This window comes from Planococcus citri, chromosome 3 (genome assembly GCF_950023065.1).
Source record: "Planococcus citri chromosome 3, ihPlaCitr1.1, whole genome shotgun sequence".
NCBI classification, from domain to species: Eukaryota; Metazoa; Arthropoda; class Insecta; order Hemiptera; family Pseudococcidae; genus Planococcus; species Planococcus citri.
In genome coordinates this window covers 83516287-83538026 of record NC_088679.1, presented here as the reverse complement: position 1 = coordinate 83538026, position 21740 = coordinate 83516287, and the positions used below count along the sequence as shown (strand labels likewise).

At 35.7% G+C, this 21740-nt stretch overlaps 1 protein-coding gene across 1 annotated transcript in view; it reads right to left on the bottom strand.

Annotated features, from left to right (window-relative positions):
• Positions 1-475: 475 nt before the first annotated feature.
• The window catches only part of LOC135839926 (very long chain fatty acid elongase 7-like), a 41150-nt gene continuing 19885 nt past the window's right edge, over positions 476-21740 (bottom strand). The window contains exons 4-8 of the mRNA XM_065356197.1: positions 18610-18690; positions 12192-12248; positions 11220-11325; positions 6276-6412; positions 476-5562 (exon numbers count right to left, since the gene is read on the bottom strand). Of these exons, the coding sequence (XP_065212269.1) occupies positions 5314-5562; positions 6276-6412; positions 11220-11325; positions 12192-12248; positions 18610-18690 (630 nt within the window). The 3' untranslated portion in view covers positions 476-5313. The remainder of the gene's footprint in view (positions 5563-6275; positions 6413-11219; positions 11326-12191; positions 12249-18609; positions 18691-21740) is intronic.

The following is a 21740-nucleotide window of genomic DNA, read 5'->3' as shown; positions in this document are numbered from 1 at the left end:
GAGGTACGAGCGAAAGGTACGAGTATTATGGTTGGTTGGTAGGTGTAGGACTCTGTAGGTACCTGCGAGGTTAAATCTTGCGACGAAATGTTTATCGTTTTTGGCGATAATCTCAGCAATTAGATTTTGAATCAAGCACTGCGCGGCGAATGTTTGCAACAAATGAATGGTACTATTATCTTTCCTAAAACGTTTTATTAATTTAATTACGCGCGTTTTAAACACGTTTGCTCGCTGATTTTGCGAATTTATCACCGTTAACCGAATTTTAGTATTCACAGTGAGGCGGCTCGCTTGGCAATAAAACGAATCGATCGAAGCACCTATTCGAATTGAATATATACTTACGCGAAATCTAGATTTTTTCCTTAGCTAATGAAATTATTTCGCGTTTTCGTGTAAATAAAGAAAATACGAGTACCTACGACTCTATACGAAGAAAGAAAGTATATTGTATACACTAGGTAATACTGTATCGCATTTTTTTCTCTCGAAAACACGAAAGATTATAATTTATTGAAAAATATGTACAAGCGTCCATACGATATAGGTACTTAAGGTAGGTATTTACGGTATGTACCTATGTTATAGACTTATTCGCATAGTGTAGGTATGCAATTGATTCAATTTTGTAACGATAGATAATATCGTACCTAATTCAACTTTTGATAGGTAGGTATAAGTACAAGTACATAATACATACATATGTATCCGAACATGACGATTAATATTAAATAAGTATACCTACGTTAAGTATCATAATACTGCGTAAAATAAAAGTATAAAACTAATTAAAATTCAACGCCGATAAAAAAAAAAGATGTAGAAACTGCCTCTCCTCTCCACCTCAACGTTTCTTCGGTGGTATAAAAAAAAAACGAAATGAATTTTATGTAAAAACACACGCTAAAGGTTGGTAAAATTTTCCCATAAGCAGCTTGATCTGTGTGCTGTGTGCTGTGTGCTGTGTGCCACAGTTTAAGAGAATAGCGCTATCTGCGAATCCAATTTTTGCCAAGTTTTGCAAAGAAAACGAAAGAATTGAAAGAGCTATAAATTTCAAGTCCATAACCTAGTATTTTATTTTCAAGTAGGTGTCTATATACCACCTGATCTTTTCAATTTAACTGCGAGTATTTTTTTTGCGCTAAATTTTATTACAAAATTAATGGCTTCTTCGCTAGCGAGAAAGAGATGGATTGTAACTTATTTAATTCTTAGGCACGAATAAAAAAAAAACTGTCTAGCTGGCTGCGAGTTGATGAAAAACAATTCAATTTTTTTTTTTTTTTTTAGTTCTTTTCGGTTTTATTCTAGAGTTGAATTCGTTTAAGATAATACGGCGTCTAATCAAATTTTTAAGTAGGTAAGTGTAAGTATAGCTAAGTACCTAGGTACTAATTTTTTTAGATAATAATGTGTGAAATTGAGAAAATTATGAGATACAGACAGCGAATATGAAATAGAAATTCATTTATTTCATAATTATTAATTAATTTCATCGCGATCGCGTCGGCAATTTATTAATCTAATTTTTACGACGTTGATCCGGACGAATTGAACCATTTACAATCAATTTGATAATTTTATCGATTAAATTGAAAAAAAAAATCATTTACCATCAGTTTTTTTTTTTAGATTTTCTCTTAAATCCTTACCTATATGCATTTCAAAATTTGTAATAACGTAATAATTACGAATAAATAGTACCTAGGCTAAAATTAATGTATCTACAATTGGTAACTTAAGCGCAGATATTCTAAGTAGGTAGGTATTTTAAAAAATTTTATACAAATAGATACGTAAAAATGCAAAAATATGTAATAGATAAAATAAACTTAAATAAATACACTATACAGGTAGGTATAACAACTTAATTGATAGGTAAAGGTAATCATTTTCCTAAACGAGTAAATTAGCATTTACATAGGTACGTAGGTGATATGTCAGTAAAGAAATTATAAATTACCTACTGTTTTAAAATCTACTACTATAATAGGTCAAAGTAAATAATTTTCAAGTTGAATCGACGTGATTCATCGAGTATTTCAAAAGGGCTAAATTGATAGATCTGATATTAGGTATATCTACTTATTTATGTAAGTAGGAGTAGGTATACTGAAAGTATTCGGGAAAAAATTTGACCGTATGTACTCGTATCTGATGGATAACGAGCACATCTGATTTAGTATAGGTACTAGGTATCAGGTATGCCGTCATCTGAACTGACCAACTCGAGTTATTACGTATACGTATATCAGATCACCTCGGTATAGTCGAATAATACGTAAGGACATTCTGCGAGTCCAATTTGACCTGACCACTCGAATTATAGCTCGGGTTAGATCAGAGTTTTGATCTGATTTGGTCTCGATGGATCGAATTGAATCTAAGCATTCTAAGCAATGCCTAGATGTGATTCGATCTTTATCAAACTCGGTAAAACCTTTTGCAAACATTTCCCCGAGTACACTTTCTGGAATGGAAACCGCCCGAATTGCCATTTTTCCAAATGACCAATTTTTAAAACGAATAAAAATGGTCAAAGGTTCGGTTTTTCGAGAAAAATTGTAGAAAAGGCCTGTTTTTATTTTGTTAGGTTAGTATATCAGAGTTACTCCAAATAGGTACTTAATTAAAATTATACTTCTTCTTCGTTGAAATTGCCAAAAAATTTGTTTTTTGCAAAATTGCAGAAATAATGATTTTTTAAATCAAAAAATTTTCAGAAAGTCTCGCTTTTTCGTCAAAATTGTGAAAATCAGTTTTTCATCGTGGTAGAAAAATTTTACTCATTTTTTTCCAATATTGCGACAAATCGTACCTATACCTTATCTATGTTTTGTAAAAGTTGAAAAAAATGACCAATTTGTCGAAAAAAACTATGTTTTTGTCAAAATTTCCACAAAGTCTAGCGTTTTTGTCGATATCTCAAAAAGACCTGTTTTTTTCGTTTTCATAATTTCATAATTTGCCTCCAAGTTTTACTTTTTGTTTGCCAAAATTGAGAAAATATTCTACAAAAATCTTTATCAAAATTGCGGGGAAGCTTCGTTTCAAGCCAAAATTGCTCGACAATTCCGTTTTATTAGGTACCTCTACCTACGAAGAAAAAAATCGCGAGGAATTCTTACATTTGAAAATGCATTTTCTGGGAAAATGGTCCTTCAAAGAATACTTGTATCAATTTGGGAAATGGAATTCGAGAATGCACGCGGGAAAAATTTATTCGGAACGATGACAGTGGAGAACGATTGATTCGAGGGATCGCGCGAATTTATTAATTTTTGAATCTAAAGATCATCGTCATCTTATAGCGAGAAAACCTTATTTGTGCTCGTATGGAGGTTTTGATTACACATACCTAACTCTTTCCGTAAAAGTCAGGATTTAAAGAGTTTCTCAACACGCTGTCTGTTTGAATATACGTAGACGTACCCGAGCAATTCTACCTAAAGTTTGATCATAGCGTAATATAATCAAATTGGATTCGTGGAATACGAGTATCTGTTTCTGCGATCTGATCCAGTTACTCGTATACGAGTATGTGTATGTAGATGTACCTTACCTACAACTTATCAAACTAGGTAATGAATTTTTTTTAAAATAAAAATTGTAGCTTCGGGGTTAAATTTTGAAATTTTAAACAACTTTCTCGCGATTTTTCTAAAACGTCTATTCAAATTTCAGCTAAAAATTTTCAAAAATAAATTTCCTACACGGAGGGAAAAGAATAGGATCGGATCAGATCAAAAAGTTGATCGTACTCGTATCTTATCTTCTACATATATCTTGGCAGGTCCGATGTGATAGATACGTGTGGCGAAATCTTATTCGTCCAGAAAAAGCGATTACATCCGATCAGATCTGAAAAGGCAGCTATTCAATTAGATCTAAACTTGTTTGATAAAATCTGATTAAGTAGGTATACGTTTGTTAGATTTGAGATCAGATGCGGACATTCGCCGAAACTAATGTTATTTTTACGAGCTGGCCAGGTAAAAATTACAAGTTGATCCGAGCAGAATAGAACTGTTCGGAACCCATAATGATTTTTTTTACTATTCGAAACTTTCATTTCAAATAAAAGTAGGTACAGCGCGGGAGTTTATCCCGGCCGAACATTAATTGATATTCGACAATTTTTGAACAGGAGGATACCGCGAAACTATAACGATTTATTCCAAGTAGAAAAACCAACAAAATTGTTTCCTTCTCCCCCCCCCCTCCCTACCCCGCCCCTCTTCGTGTGTTTAGTAGTCTGCCCCGAGCTGACGATTACATCATCGAGCTAATTTTATAAATAATCTCAAAAATTCATATGTACACAGGTACAGGTACGTAGACGTACCTAAACGTATATGACATATTACCTATCTATATATGAGAGGGATTTTGCGATAAGGGCCCTTGTGGTGATATTTCGATTTTTTCAAAAGAGAAAAAACATCGAATTGCTTCGATTTTTTCGATTTTTTTTTTATTTTCGGATGCAGCGTTGTCTTGCGCATAGGTTGGCAGGGAAATTTTGACGAAATTCGTTCATCATCGCCTGATATCCGTGATTTAGAAAAGGGACCTTGCGGCGAACAGCCGAATTTACACAACGTTACAGACTACTCCGCAAAAAAATACCGAGAAATTCGGATTCGCCATGAAATTTTACATAGGTAACAACGATAAAATAATTTTTCCATCGACCTTTTTAAAAAAAAAAAAAAAAATCAAAAACAAACAAAATCGTTGTTTTTCGATTTCCCAAAAATGTGAGTTTTTGAGTATTTATGTTCAAGTAATTTTTATAACGAGAAGTTGATGAGATAGGCGAAATCTGATTGCACCATTCGATTTCTCGTGAAAAAGTAAGTCGGAATCGCCAATAAAAAAAAAAAAAAAAAACATCGAATCACCGCAAGGACCCAATCGCGAAACGCCTCTCATATATACAAGTAACGAATACCTACTCGTTGGACAGCCTAGCACGATGACCGTTTGAGAAAACAAACGCAAACCAACAAAAGTGAAACGATCCGTAAGTAGTAGGTAAGGTACATACAATTTAGAATAATCCACAAAATTTACCTTAAAACAATATTTTTATGTACCTACTACCTACGTTTGGGCAGCAAATCGAATTCTATATCACATTGAAAAAGATGACACGTAAAATATATGCAGTATGCAGTATGCACTATGCCGGTAGGTAAGGTACTAGGTAGGTATTTTAAGCTTATAAGCCCTTCTTCTAGTTTCCTCATCGAATTACGTACATACGAGTACAGTATGTAGCTATGTACTCGGAGTAGACGCGTCTCAATTAGCGTGAATTTTTTCTCCATTCTTCGTCACTCCGTTACTGCTCGTTCCGTTGCTCTTCGAAACGCCATTTTTATCAAGTTTGGGCGTTTTCGGCTTCAGGTAGGTTTTTCGGTAGAAATCGCAGAATAATATGAACATGAAGATGTTTTGCGGCGTCAGAATGAAAACGGTGAATTTCGGGTACGAGCAGTTTGGTTGGAAGAGTAAAAGCAACATGTGCACAGCGACCATCAAAAATTGCGCCTGTAAATGTGGAAAAATTATTTTCAGCGTGCGTGCATAACTGCATACGAGTGTACGAGTATACGCCTATACGCCTATTGCCTACCTGTACCAGCAGTGTACCTATATACACTTTTCGCGATGGAAAAATCTGCGGTATTAGGCTACAAAATTCGAAATAGCCAAGTACGCAAAAGGTGCGCAATTTCCACGCCCTAAAATAAAAAATCCCCAATTTCGAGTTTCGAATCGTTGGTTTAAAAAAAAAAAAAATCATATTTCTTTCGGTTCGAAGGTTCGACTACACCGAGAGTAGTACAGTAATTATCGCCGGGCATTTAAAGGGTCAATAAAGTATACTGGTATTTTTGTTACACGCGAGAAGCTTAGGCGTTGGTTTTTTTATTTTTTTTAAATATTTTATGTCAGTTTCATCCCCTTCTGTTAGGTTAAAATATGTTTAGGTTATTGCTAACCACGTAATTTATTGGCAATTGCAGCGGCATTATTATCGATTTTATTTTTACGCGTATTTAGCTACGTATAACATCTCAAAAGAAATTGTTACCCAGATAAGCCTACAGCGAGCTAAAAATACGCTAGGAAAATTTTCAACAAATTATCATAAATCGTCGTACGGTATCGACCAAGTCGAATATGTTGGCACGATGCGATGCGATGCGACGATGACGAATACCAGTAGGTCTAGGTATACTAGCGTTAGCGTATCTTACCATTTGCAACTGCGTCAAGTATTTTTTCCACCAATTTTTTCCCGAATTTTCGGGATATATGGTTGCGAATAAATAATAGCCGTACATTACGGCGTGAACGAACGTGTTAATAAATCCTAAAAACGTTCCATGTCCGCCTGAAACATTCACACGCGTAGGGTATATATATTAATACGAGTAAATACTACGATAAATACGCGTACCTACTACCTATATGCTGCGCTCGCTTCGGAGCGAAAAAAATTGCTACATATTTTGATTTTACTAAAAATATCGACGAGTACCTACTACCTATATGTGTATTGTGTAATGTGTAATGTGTATGCTATAGGCCTACCTCTACATTCGGACAAGCTGAACGAAAAAATTTCGCGTAACAACGTCAAGATGTCAAGAATAATTGCGGTAGATCGACGAATTTTCAACAATTTACATACTACGAGGTATAGTCATAAAGTAAGTTTCACATTTTTTTTTTAAATAGAAGGCGTAGATATTTTTTGACCAAAATTGGAGGGGATGTAGTTCAAACATTCGACCAGATCTGACAAAATTTATTTTGCATTTGGGTGCGTTGTTCGTATTTCACAGCGTGATTAGTAAAGTGCTGATAGAAAAATGCCGTCCAAATGTGGTATTTGGCCAAAAAAAAAAATTTGTAGTTGTAATAATTATGACTAAAATTTATCAAAAATTACTCAAAACGTATCATAGTAATGTTATTTCAAGTCAAGATGTTATTTGGCGCTGTAATTTGTTCATGTGATGGTTGCAAAATTTCTGGTGCTGAGTGACTCTCGACAATGTCGACATTCAGCAGATTATCACTGAACAATTTACTTGATTTGGATTTTGATTGAATCAAAATAATGTTAGTATGTTATGTCTTGAGTGGTTCTCAATCAATTTTCCGATGAATTTTTATTTTGTTAGGTTGAAAAATTCATTTTTTCTGAAATATAATTTTTGGACGGCATTTTTTTATCAGCACTTTACTAATCACGCTGTGAAATACGAACAACGCATCCAAACGCAAAATAAATTTAGTCAGATCTGGTCGAATGTTTGAACTACATCCCCTCCAATTTTGGTCAAAAAATATTCACGCCTTCTATTTTTTAAAAAAATGTGAAACTTACTTTGTGACTATACCTCGTAGGTAAGGTACTCTGGTACCTCTACCTCTACCTATAGCTATACTTACCTACGAATTTAACTCGCTTTCTCGGCATTTGACATTTTTATGTTATTTTCCCTCAAATGTAAATTTACGTACGTATCAACTATAAGAGGACTTTTACACATTTTGAATGATAGGTAGGTAGAGGTACTAGGTACCCCTACCCAACTACCCACTACCCACATACCTATTGAACAATGCAATATGTACCTATGTACTTCCCAAAACTTCAACACCTCTACTCGAGCAATTTTTATGCTTTTTTTTTGGGGAAACTTTAATTGAACGACAGGACAACCCCACGACAACGTAATGGTTTTTGAACGACATGCGACTTAACGACTGTTTTGGTTGTTAGAACGACTGACCTTGGTCAACAAATATGAAAAATTCACGTCACGAAAAAGGGAATGCCCGACGAATGTTCGTTTCAATTTACGAGTATCTCTTCCTTTTTCCACGAGACGGCCATATCGCTTCCAATGCGGACTAAATCGTACCAATGGTACGTCAAAAATGCCCGTGTTATCAAGGATTCCACCGCTTCAGACTGTCAAATTTTCTTTGTGGCTTCCTCATCAGCGAAGAAACCTATTTCAAACTCCGCAGTTGCTAGGTATAGGTAACTATAAGCGAAAATATGAGGCATGGAAATCGTTTGATGAACTAAAAAAGGAAATGTTCGATGTGTGGACCATTTCTGTGTACGATGACGATTGCAAATCAAAGTGTACTCGCCCATTTTTCACTAAAAATGTGATATGGAAGCACGCATTAGGAATGGAAGTAAAACTTGAGAAAGTGACAGTGCCGATTGAAGCGAAAAATGTGCCTCTTGGGCAGAAGAGGAAGAGAGGCAGGCCGAGCAAAGCTAAAAAGGCACTTCTCGTTTAATTTACCTACTTAATAGAACATTACATTTCGCAATATTTTTAAATTTCTTAATTTTAGCCCGCGAGAAATTTGTCTTTATTTTAATTATATCGCGAGTATCGCCAACTTTCATTAAATTTCATAATTTGTCGTTTTGATCTCAATTTTGTCGTTTCTTTAGCAAATCAGTCTGCGTATTTTATTTAATTCGTCGGGCATACGTCGGTGTGCACTTTTAATTTTTCTGTCGTTCAATACCTGGTTCTCAGGCGTTCACATCTGTCGTGCAAAATCCCTTTTTCTCGTCGTGCTGATAAATCGCTCCTTTTTTTTTTTTATTATTCAGGTCTGTTCGATACGCCTTGATAATGCATTTTTGATTTTTTTCAGTTATCGTATCATTTTACACGTTTCTGACACATTTTCACGAAACTATCGTCATCAATTTTACCAGAACCAAAATGCAACTATTTTTTGATAATTTTCGTCAATTTTCACGCAATTTTTGTCGAATTAGGTAGGTAGGTAGGTAGGTACTGAAATATTGGTGGCTGACAGCGTTTTTAATATACCTACTTTTATTTATGTTTAGGACGAGAGGTTTAGACGATTTATTTAACTTAATGTCATTTTTTATAAATTTTGTCAAATTTTATACTGAAATTTACCTAATCACCTTTTTTTTTTATTTTCAATGTTTTTAATGCTTTTTCCATGTTTTCAAGTCACATTCCAACAGCGCGGCGATGATGTTTTACGCAAATATCCTCGCATTTGCACTGTTTGGTACGGCGTACGGGTACCAGTACCTATTATCTAACTCGGACGATTGATTTGAATTTTTTCCCCCCGTTTTCGTATAATTTCAACATTTTTTTAACCCTTAACAGTCGTTCGGGAAAATTTTTATCGAATTCTACAGAAATTTCATCAGTTTTTGGCGATTTACAATGTTTTTAGAACGTTTAACTGTTTAGAAAAAAGTACAACCGATATTTGGTGCAAGTTTTGTTAAAGTTTAGCAAATTTTGTTGAAATTTCACGGTCATAAAATATTATTACCTAGGTAATTTTTTGTCACGTTTTAAAAATAATCTCAACATTTTTTCAACGATAGTTACCTTATTTCATGCAATTTTTACCAAATTTTATGCGTCACGAATTTTGGTGACTCGACGTGTTTTGCTTCTGTTCCAGTTAAAAGAAGAGGCTTCGACAATGTTTTATGCAGAATTTAACGACAATTAATGTTTGCAGTTTTTGAGCAATTCGATGAAACACAATTATCAATTATTTAGTAATTTTTTCAACGTTCGCCGATTTTACGTTTAATTTTGGGAATTATCATCGCTAAATTTCCCGCGCTCGAATAGAAAATATTTCGTAATTTAGCTGTTGTTTTTTCGTTTTAAAAAATTATTCTAAAACAATTTTTATTCGATCCGATTATCCAATTCGATAGGAACATATTTTAAATTTTTGAAAATAACACATCGACCGTAAGTATGTACACATATGTATTAGGAATTGATCTGTTTTCATTTTTCAAGCGAATCGAATCGAATCATTCATAAATGATTGGCGATTGAACAAATTCATTGATTTCTAGGCGAATCATTCGCGAACGAAATGATTCGTATAAGTGACTTCTTTGCGAACCATTTGATTCGTAAATTACCGAATTAATCTTTTCGGTCGCGAATGATTCGCTAAAAGTGATTCTACGCGTTCGCAAATGGTTCTTTCAAAAAATTAATCAATTCGTTCGCGAATTATTCCCTCGAACGAATTAATATCTACTTCACGAACAATTCACTGAGAAATGAATCGATTCCCTACACGTAAACAATTCGATTGAAAACAGATCAACTTGCTGATGAAAGATTCGTTAGGAATGGCGAAGGCCCTTGTGAGATTTCAAGTTTCATTGAAATCGGTTCGGCTGTTTTTTAGGTAGGTGATGAGTTTTAAAAAATGTTGTCACTCGATAAACGTGGAAGCTTTGAGTTTTTGCCGTTTTTGGAACACGATGGTGTTCAATGTCCGGCGTCCGGCTGCGTTATTAGTACGAGTAGGTAACCTAGTTGCGAAATTTAAAATTTAATCAAATTCGGTTCAACCGTGCCTGAGAAATTCGATTATTAGGTACCTAATAAATTTTGAACCGAGTCACCCCGTGCAACTTTTCAATCACTCAATTTCGTCTGCGATTACACTCGCTCGAAAGCTGTAAAGTTTTGGATCATTGCGATAGTCGTCGGTTATAGGAACGACGCGACGCGACGCGACGCGACGCGGCGCGGTGGTGGAATTGTAAGATTACAAGTTTCATCAAAATCGCATGGTTTACCTAGCAGCCGTTTTCTAGGTAGGTAGATAGGTAGGTACCAGAAATTGTGGTCGAAATCTTGCGACATTTTTGTTTTCGCGATCCGTTCTAATTTGCATGTATATACTGTATAGGTACGTATGTATATTCGATATTGAAAGTAGGCCTACGATTTTGTTCTCATTAAGATGCTATTCAATCTCAAATGCTGACGATACGAAAGGGGTAAATCGGCCAAAAATGTTACAACTTGAAACGCCGACACGTTTGTTACCCCAACTGTGCCACTGTGCCACAGTAGGTATGTCTGTGTATGTACACATAATGTACAACTAAATGCAGAATTTCTACTAAAACATACGCTAACGTAGGTATACCATACACATATTTTGTATGTAATATAGTCATAAAATAATAAAAAGATACGCTACGAGTATAAGCGCATACAGCACATACAAACTTTGCTACAGTGCAGCAAGTACTTCGTATAGTACGTACTACGTACTACGTATGCATGCGCAATATGAAAAAAAAATACTGTAAAACCTGATAATTGTCGCACCGGGTAAATACTTTACGCCTCCCCATGCGAGAGCGCACATTCCAGTATGATGATACACGTGCAAAAATGATATATGATCGTCCTTTTTTCTTAAAACCATGAAAATCTGTAAAGCAAAATATTTTGCATAAAACCATCGTGTCGCGTCGCTATTTTACGTTTACGTACTACCTACCTGAACCTACGAGTATGTATACGAGTACATACAATATACAATATACAATATACATATTATGTAGAGACAGAGAAAAAAGATGCGAAAACAAAGACAGATGGGAGCTAGGAAGCGAATGAGACCATATCGTCGCGTCGTCGTACATACCTATTAAATTAATTCGTACGTTTTTACATTATGATTTGTGGGGCGGCGTTGATAAATACGTAGATATGCGATACGTTTATGTACTGTGACGCTATCGCTATCGCTATCGCTATACGCGTTCTAGAATTACGTAAATTAACGTTGTTGTGAAAATTCAAAACTTTTTCCTAAAATACGAGTAATTCTCCGCTCTCTTTTGTCTATGGTGCAAGTGTTCGGTGTTCGGTGTTCGGTGTTTAGTGGAGCTATGCTATACGCTATAGGTAGGTAGAGGTATACCTACCTACTACGTAGGTATAGGACAATAAAAATTTTTTAAAAAAAGGTGTAGTTACTTAATACATTCATGCATCTATAAGTGAGTTCTGTCCACAAATTCACCCGCAAGTGTGCAATTCAGAGTGCAACAAATTGAACTAAGTACCTATTTTTTTTCTTTTTCTTCTTCTTCTTTTTTGAATAGATTACTGATTACTCGTAATTCAGTTTATTGGAAATCCGTAACTACCACAATGGAAGAGTCCGCAGGCCAAATACGAGTTCGTAAACGTATCGTAATCATCATTAATATTAATTCGACTCGTTAAATGCATACCTGCTATATTATCTACTCTACTAACGCTATAGGTACATACTCGTACAATACTTACTGTATCGAGAAGGTCGACCATTTTTATTACGAAATACAAATAACACAAACTGACTACCTGTAAAAAGAATGTAACAGATGAAACGCGTTAGGTACTCGTAATTGCGTACAATGCAGTTCTACAATACATACTCGTAGGTACGAGCACCTATGTACTACCTAGTACCTATAGTACCTACAACAGGTAAATAATCTACAGGGTGCCCAGAAATATCGAGCACCCCGAAGAACGTTTTTCATAAAAAATATAGGTTGGCAACGTGAACGGTTAAATAGATGCGTACGATTGGTGGAATGTTATCTCTCCAGTCCGGCCAACAACCAATCATGCGCTATCATTATTACGCGTAGGTACTAAAATTGGACAAAATCGTAAGAAGAATTTTGTTTTTGGTTAAACGTTCCGAAATCCGAATGGCGGTGAAGGGAGTAATTTTTTGAAATTCATTATTCGATGCGAAATCGTAAAAAAATTAGGTAACTTACCTATTGCCCGGAAGGAATTTAGTCGAGTTTTTGAAAACTTTTTATTTCGACAATCTTGTTCGCAGTTCGAATGACATTGCAAATTTGGAATTTAGTTATTTAGGTGCGACTTTTTTACGGACTTGTTAAGCAATTTGACGATAGCTAATACGAGTACATAGCATGTATATCACTCTGGCGAGGGAACATTTTGAACCGCCACACGCCACTCTTCGATTCGAATGAAGCCAAGATAGATCGCAAGAGTACGTAGGTAGAGGTACCTAAAGTTCTAGAGGTACCTATACTAAAACCCTTAGAACCCAAATTTCAGGCCCTAAATTTAAATTTTTGGCGAATTTTTGGAAATTTGAAAAATTTGAAAAAGCCGTTTTAAATGCGATTCTCAAACTTTTTCACGAAAATAATTAGGTATTTTGAACCACATACCTACATACCAGTACATAACTAGACAACGTAAGAAAGCTATGTGAGAGCCAGAACCTATAGGTAATTTATGCGAATCGACGAATCGTGAATCGTTGCTTCGATTCAACTCGCACACATCAACCAGTACTGGTTTTGGACCATTCGTGGACTGTGGTCGCGGTGCTTATCGGGCACCTTCTCCCCTCCCTCCGCCGTTTTAAGTACATAGTTACCGCGAAACTCCGAGAAGGTGACTTCAAAAGTAAATTTTTGGCCAGTTTGCGAATAATTCCGGAAAAAATGTACGATAGGTAGGTATTATAACAATACATATCGAAGTAGTAATACGAATTACGGAATTAATCGCGATTTAGACGAATAAATAACTCATTAACGAATGTAAAACACTTTAATCAGAATTTAACGCATTTACCGAATTAAGTATATCGCATTAATTGAGATTATGGCCGAAGGAATGAACAAGTTGGTACAATGCCTCGTAGCAGGCTGATGATAAAAGGGCTTAGAATCTACGCCCTTTAGCGTCTACCATTTGTTTACACGTTATCATTCGATAAATTCGTTATTTTCAATTTTTTCAAATAAGTACGTTTACTGAAAAAAATTTTGTTTGCAAGTTGAAAATAATTTGTTCGACTTTATCCAAATTTTTGCTACATTACCGTCAGAGTTGCCAAAAATCATTTATTTTTCACTACATTTTTTTGTAGCATCCTTCGGTTTTTTATTTTTTTCCCCCGGATTTTGTAAGTATTGTCGCGTCATAATGCCCAACTTTGTAATCTGATTGCATCGAGACTGCTGCAATTTGGAAAAAAATCTGCTTTTAGAGTTTAAAAGGTAATTGAAAATAGTTTCGATAATATTTACCTACCAAAAATTTCAAAAATTTCAAGTTGAGCTTTTTTCGAGAAAGGCCCTAGGCAGATAAGTATGGTCGAGCGGCCCCCGGGACCTTCAGAGATGAAACTCATGTGGCGTATAGGTACCCCCAAGATAAGTATTTTCCCCAAGTTTTGGACCTCAACTCTGAGTGGTTCTTGAGTAATTCCTCAAAAATCGAAAATCGTTTTTAATTTTTTTCTCAGGATTGACTCGGCCGATTTTTTTCAAACTTGAACCAAAGTGTACGTATACATAAGGGCTTTCCCCAAAAAAATCAACAGCCCCCTCCCCCCACTTTTCCCCCTTCAAAATTTAGATTCAATTGTTTGAGATCCCCCTTACCCCCCCCCCCCCCCAAGGCTTTTTGGCACACTTTTCGAAAAATATTTTTTAGATGCAGTATTGATCCTAGAACAACATATAACTTACTCAAAATTGTACCTCGGGTGCGCCATAGTCAAATTCGACCAAAACCAACACCCCCTCACCAGGTAATAAGGTTAATGTGGTACCTACGCCACTGCTATTGAAGTAATTTCTGGAGTATTGTTTATTGTTTATAATGTTGTAATTTTTAAATGAGAATGATGTTTTTGAGAGTCGTTATTCACAAATTCCCATTTAGGGGCAGCGAAGCACCCCCTCCCCCAAATTTGGGCGAAACTTTCAGAAAGAAACCTGGGGCATGTGACATATCGAATTATATGTTTTTGATAACGCTGAACACGAATATGACGTCAGATTTCTGATTGGACCCCACCCACAGCCCCCAACACCTCCCCAAATGAGATGAAAATTCAAAAAAAAGGTTTTGTTCGTGCGACACATGAAATAGTATGTTTTTGGCGACGCTGAAACCGAATATGACGTCAGATTTGTGATTGGACCCCATCCATGGCCCCCAAAAAAATTTTTGGACAATTACGCATGGGAGGAGGTTCTGGGAGCAACGGATGACGTCAATTTGAAAAACTAAGGCTATATTCGTGTTCAGCGATATCGGAAACATACTTACCTATTTCATGTGTCACCAGAATGAAACCATTTTTTTAGGATACTCCCCTTGGGAAGGTGCTGGGAGCCGTGGACGGAGTGCAATCAAAAATCTGACGTCATATTCGGTTTCAGCGTCGCCAAAAACATACTATTTCATGTGTCGCACGAACAAAACCTTTTTTTTGAATTTTCATCTCATTTGGGGAGGTGTTGGGGGCTGTGGGTGGGGTCCAATCAGAAATCTGACGTCATATTCGTGTTCAGCGTTATCAAAAACATATAATTCGATATGTCACATGCCCCAGGTTTCTTTCTGAAAGTTTCGCCCAAATTTGGGGGAGGGGGTGCTTCGCTGCCCCTAAATGGGAATTTGTGAATAACGACTCTCAAAAACATCATTCTCATTTAAAAATTACAACATTATAAACAATAAACAATACTCCAGAAATTACTTCAATAGCAGTGGCGTAGGTACCACATTAACCTTATTACCTGGTGAGGGGGTGTTGGTTTTGGTCGAATTTGACTATGGCGCACCCGAGGTACAATTTTGAGTAAGTTATATGTTGTTCTAGGATCAATACTGCATCTAAAAAATATTTTTCGAAAAGTGTGCCAAAAGGCCTTGGGGGGGGGGGGGGGTAAGGGGGATCTCAAACAATTGAATCTAAATTTTGAAGGGGGAAAAGTGGGGGGAGGGGGCTGTTGATTTTTTTGGGGAAAGCCCTTATGTATACGTACACTTTGGTTCAAGTTTGAAAAAAATCGGCCGAGTCAATCCTGAGAAAAAAATTAAAAACGATTTTCGATTTTTGAGGAATTACTCAAGAACCACTCAGAGTTGAGGTCCAAAACTTGGGGAAAATACTTATCTTGGGGGTACCTATACGCCACATGAGTTTCATCTCTGAAGGTCCCGGGGGCCGCTCGACCATACTTATCTGCCTAGGGCCTTTATAAAAGATTGCCAAGTTTCAGACTTGTATACCTACGTAGCCTTTTTAAAAATGTGAAGCGAAAAAGAATTAGGAAGCGTTCGTTAAAAAAAAAAAATGATATTTACAAACGTGAATTTTTGGCGAATCTTTTGGTTGGAATATAAAATTAAAAAGATCGTTTTTTTGAAAATTTTTACGAAATTGCTCCGAAATTTGGCGAGCTTTGGAAAATTGAGCGTTCAAAAAAAGCTCAACTTGGAAGTTTTGAAATTAAAAAATGTACGTATTTTTAGACCTATTCTCACTTTTGTCAGTTGTATCGTCTCGTCGGCGTCGTGAACAGATTTTTATAAGTTGCTTGGAACTCTAAAGTTGGACACGTGACGAGAACTTTCAATTGATTAGAAAAAAAAAAACAAGTTACCTGCCTCGAAGGGGTATACTTACACATATTATGTACGTACGTAGGTAGTTGGAAAGCTAATTAATAGCGATTTCCATTCTTTTCTACATAATAAGAGTAGACTACAAATAGGTAAGTTTCGAGCAAGATCGGAGTAGGTACGCGACTACGCGTATCTATAAACCCAAAACTGAGTTGACTTATGACATGAAATGACCCAGCAATAATTTGAAAAAGGTAAGAATAAACTGCACATTTTTCCTTTTCAATCTACAAGGGTGTTCGATGTTTCAGAAAAATGATTTTCTCGGGCTTTTAACGTTGTTTTTTTTTTCATATCAATTTTCCCAATTTCCCAGATCTTTCAAACATACCCGAACCATGTGCAAGAAATAGATGATTCGTAAGAATGAAAAGGACCTGTGAAGTTTGTAGTTTTGCACCACCCAGCCAAATAATATCGAATTTATATTCATCTTCATCTCCTGCAACATACGAGTATGTACTTAATGTACTCGTACTTGCCCGTATTGTATTTCAGGGTGCAATGATGATCAAAAATAAGATCGGCACGCTCGAAACTCCTCATTTAATACGTAGACGTACCGTACCACTACTGTACTTTTTTTTTTTTTTTTTTTTTTTTTAAGATCTATTTACTTACTACGTAGGCCTATCTAGTATCTACTACCCTGAGGAATAATTTTGAATTTTTGAGATAAAATTTTGGTCAAAAATGAAATTATGTCGGGCCTATTTTGAAAATCTCTGCGCCTAATCAAAGTTTTCACTCTTCACACGCAATGGGTTTGTCTATGGCTAAATCTTCCACCTGGATTCTGGGCCATTTTTATAGGAGGATCAAATTTTTAAAAAGTCATCAGTGTCAAATTTCAACGATTGATTCGTGAAATTTCACCAGGTGTTCGTGAAGCTAGAATCGAGGACAAGACGTGTCAGGGTGGCTGTTATTTTGAAAGTTACAATTTTGTCACGTTCGTCAGCTACATAAATTATTGCATTTCAAAGATTTTGCTGACTAAGAAATCGAAATGATTAATCGGTAGGTATCGGAATTTTTGAACGAACTGGGACGCGCAAGTGGAGGACAGGGACAGAGGGAGGCGACTGAATGGCTTGAAAAAAATAATTTACACAAAACGCGAATCGCGGAGAATAATTTGGACCTTACAAGGCCATTCCTGCACTGCACTGCACTGCACTGCACTGCACTGCACACCAAAAGGTATGGATGGACAACCGCGAAATTTTGTCAGCCAGTAGCACAATGCAGGTTTAAATTTTGGTTTAGCTGAACTTAGTTTAAATCTTGAACCAGGTTCAACTTCTGTGGCGTTGCACAACAATGGTTCAGGTTTAGATTAACTAAACCTTCGATTAACGCGTCATTCAACCAAATTTTGTCACAATTATTGTTGGCTATGTCCGTAATATCACTGATATCAATGTTTTGGAGTGATTTTTGATTACATATTTTTAATGATTAATAGAAATATCTTACGATTGGAAACAAAGTTCTAATTTTTGAATAAATTAAAAAAAATAAATATTCTCGAACAAATAGTTGACTAGATTGAAGTTTTTGCTGCAGGAAATTAATTTGTTTGAGGTAAAATGTCCAATTTTGAACAATAGTCATCAAATTTTTCAGTATGGTGGTGATGTGATTCGAAATTTTACATTCAACAATATTATTCTTGTTTTTTGTCATCAATGTAAGTAATTATGCTTTGTCTTTGTCGAAAGTTGGTATTATTTGAAGTTATCAGTTTCCATTTGCAAAATAATCAGTAATCACACAACTTGAATCAACCAATGAACATGCGCCGATTTGTTAATCCTAGGTTAACCTCCGAAAATTGAGGAGTTGAGTAAAACCTGGTTTAAGCTGCAAAAAAAGTTTAATCGTCCATTGCGCTACACTGCATTTTAGTTAAACCAGAGTTAACCTACAACTCTGGTTTAAACCTGCATTGTGCTACTGGCCCTAATTCGACAACTTTTTTGACTGAAAAACTGAAATGAAAAATAATTTGCACATCAGACAATATCATTGTCAAAAAACCACTCGTTATGTACGTAGGTACCTACCTACTTTACAAATTTGATTTTTTTTTCATTTTTTTTTTTTTTTTTTTTTTAAATTTAAGCATCTACCAACACAAATTGGTCAAAAATTCACTTTTGAAATCGTAACTTACTCTTTGTATTTTCCCGCCACGCCGCCACTAAGAGATTTGAAAGTTTTGGAGTTTACTTACGTATTTATTGAAAGGAGTATCTGACCAATCAATAGGCTGACATATCCAGTTGTATTGCCCACCCCAACCATGCCGGAACGCCTGTGTAAAAAAATACAAATATAAATAATATAATGTACTTATTTCGGTAATTAATAGCCTATTACTTATTATCATCCGCATTTAATAAAGTCTAAGGTAAATCATCCTACACTACAGCTACTTTAACACTTCCCTCTCCCTTTTCTCACTCAGAACTCGTTTTTTCAAGGTAGACCCCAAGTTCGTTTCCTTCATCGATATTACATTAAATAAATGGATACCCAGCAAGTCCATTTACCCCGCATCCATAAACAACAACGAAGCTTAGGGGCTTATTTAGTTATTGATGCGACTTTTTTCTGCGCATGGTATCTGATTGATTAATTTTGATTTTGAATTCATGCAAAACGTTTTGATGGGCATCACTTGCGCCGAACGGATGCGCCTCAATAACCTCACCTTTCCCCTGTGAACTTCGTGAGCATTGCATTTCCCACCTGCCTCTCTACACGCTGTGTATCCATTTAGTGTAATATCGATGGTTTCCTTACAACTTACTAAGCAAAATGAATAATTAAAAAGAGAAATACTCGGCTGAGAAGTTGGATTTTTTGTTTACTATTTGATGATAAATAAAATGCCTAGCAAATTGGAAATATTCGGCTAAGAAATGAAAGCTCAAAGTTAAATTTGTTCAAAATAATTCGATTTTGATTTTTAATTTTTCATACTTAAACTAAAATATTTTGATTTCAAAATATTTTATAACATATCTACGCATTGTAAGGAAGATTTTGAAAAAAAAAAATGAGCAAAATCGGTTCAGTTTTCATAAATTTAGAGGAGGGGGCCCAAAAATTGGTTTTTGGGGCATATCTCGCCCCCTATGGTACCAAATCGGTTCAAATTTTGGAATTCGGTTTAAAACGCAATTTGAAAGAAAGTGTATTTCCAAAATTTTTCTATGTTGATTTTAGCCCCCTTTCTCCAAAATTTGAGGCCCTTAAAATCAAAATTGGGCCTTCGCTATAGTTTTCGCATCAAGTACTCGTCGAGGGCTTTCTTTTTAAAAAAAATTAGCTTCCTAAGTATAATTGGGGCTGAATGAGAGTCTGCTGAACTTTTTTTGCTTGTAGCTTTATACTATAGATATACCTTTTGGAATTTATTCGATCGTATAACTATATTAGTATGTACTATACTCGTATTAGCAAATCAGTTACGCGATGTTTCATTTTCAACTTGGTATTTTCCCCATCCCTTCTTCACTTTTGCATAGTTTGCTGGAATGCTGGAACGAACACCGTATAATATGCTCGTTTCATATTGTGTAAATTATTTTACCTATTTGCAGATAGGTGGTACCAACACTTATTGCTTTACGATTTAAATATCAGATACCCCTACTTCGCGAGAAGATCATTTTGATTTACAAGCTTACCTATACCTAACCAAGTAGAAAAAATTGTAGAATGTCTCACCATTTTGAACACCCGTACTAGCATTATGCTAGCAACAGTTTGCTAGCAGATATACTAGTACGTGTGTTCAAAATGGTGCTACTGGTGCTAGCATGCTCTTGCTAGTTTTTTGCTAGCATATGCTAGCGTATGTGTATAATTAGTATAATGCTAGAAGATTATTAATTTCTTTAAAACATTATACGCGGTAAGTATTTTCAATTTAGTGGTACCTACCTACATATATAATTTTCCAAAAATATCCAAAAATGGGCAATTGCCCTACAATGCTACGAGTAGTTTAGAGCTGGCATTACACTAGCAACTTGTAATATGGTATTAACTGAGTGATTAGTTAGCCAACTTCACTCTTCTTGTATTTAAACAAGAAACTGCATCGAGCTTACATTCGAATTGACTACATACCTGCTTCACCTAAGACAAGTTAAGCGTAGGCTATCACGATAGAGAACAACGCTAGCAAGTTGCTAGCATTATGCTAGCGCTTGACTGCTAGGCGCTAGCACCCGGATAAGAAGTCTTCTAACAAAAATCTAGCGCCATGCTAGTACCTTGACTGCTAGCTTTACCATGCAAGGTTAGAATAGCGCTAGCAGTAAACTAATGCAAGTTTACCAGTGATTGTCATTCTGGCATGTAACTAGCAGATTGCTAGCGTGCTTTTTGCTAGTTCGCTTCACGCTAGCACCATTACAGGGTGCTAGCGATGATTTAGCACTATGCTAGTAGTGACTGCTAGCTTTACTCAGTGGTTATGCCGCTAGCATGTAACCAGCATACATCATTGTACTAGCTCATCTCAAGCCAGCATTATGATATGAATTTTGCTAGCAAAAACTGCTGGGATCACTCGGTAATTAGTTACGGTGCTGGGATTTAACTAGCATATTACTAGCATACATACGTCATCTCTTACTAGCAACATAATAATATTTTGCTAGTGGGAAATGCTAGCATCACTCGGTAATTTCAGGGCCAAGTTTTCATCGGCATATCCCTAGCATAATATTTTGCTAGCTAATCTTACACTAGCAATATGGTAGCATGAACAGCTAGCATCACTTAGTAATTGAGGGGCAATGGTTTTAACTAGCATATTGCTAGCATACCTACATTGTGCTAGCTCATCTTATATGTACTAGCAATATGACAGCTTTTCGCTAGCTTGTATCGTGATAGTAATAGGCTGGCCTTTTGCTAGCATGTTATATGTACTAGTTCAGTATCCATCTAACGTAAATTAACAATAATCTCGCAAGAGACCATTGGATCTCTTTGTGGAACCCGCGTTTTTACGATCGAGTATAGATAAGTATAAACTTTTGTTGTGGAATAGACTAGAGGTTCTCTTACTTTAATGATTGATGAAATAAAAAAGTCAACAACCGGGCATTTGATTTCACTGTTTTCACTCTTGAGGATATTAATATGTAAGTATGTCAACTTATCCTGCTGTTTATTGTTGATTGCTTTTTTTTTTTTTTCATATCGATGATAAAAGAAAACAATAAAGTACATAAACGCTTTGCAAAATTGACGGTATTGACGCTAAAAATTAGCTACAGTATCAGTATCGAAAACATTACACTTTAACGAGACTCAGACTGGTTGAAGAAGAGATATCGTTAA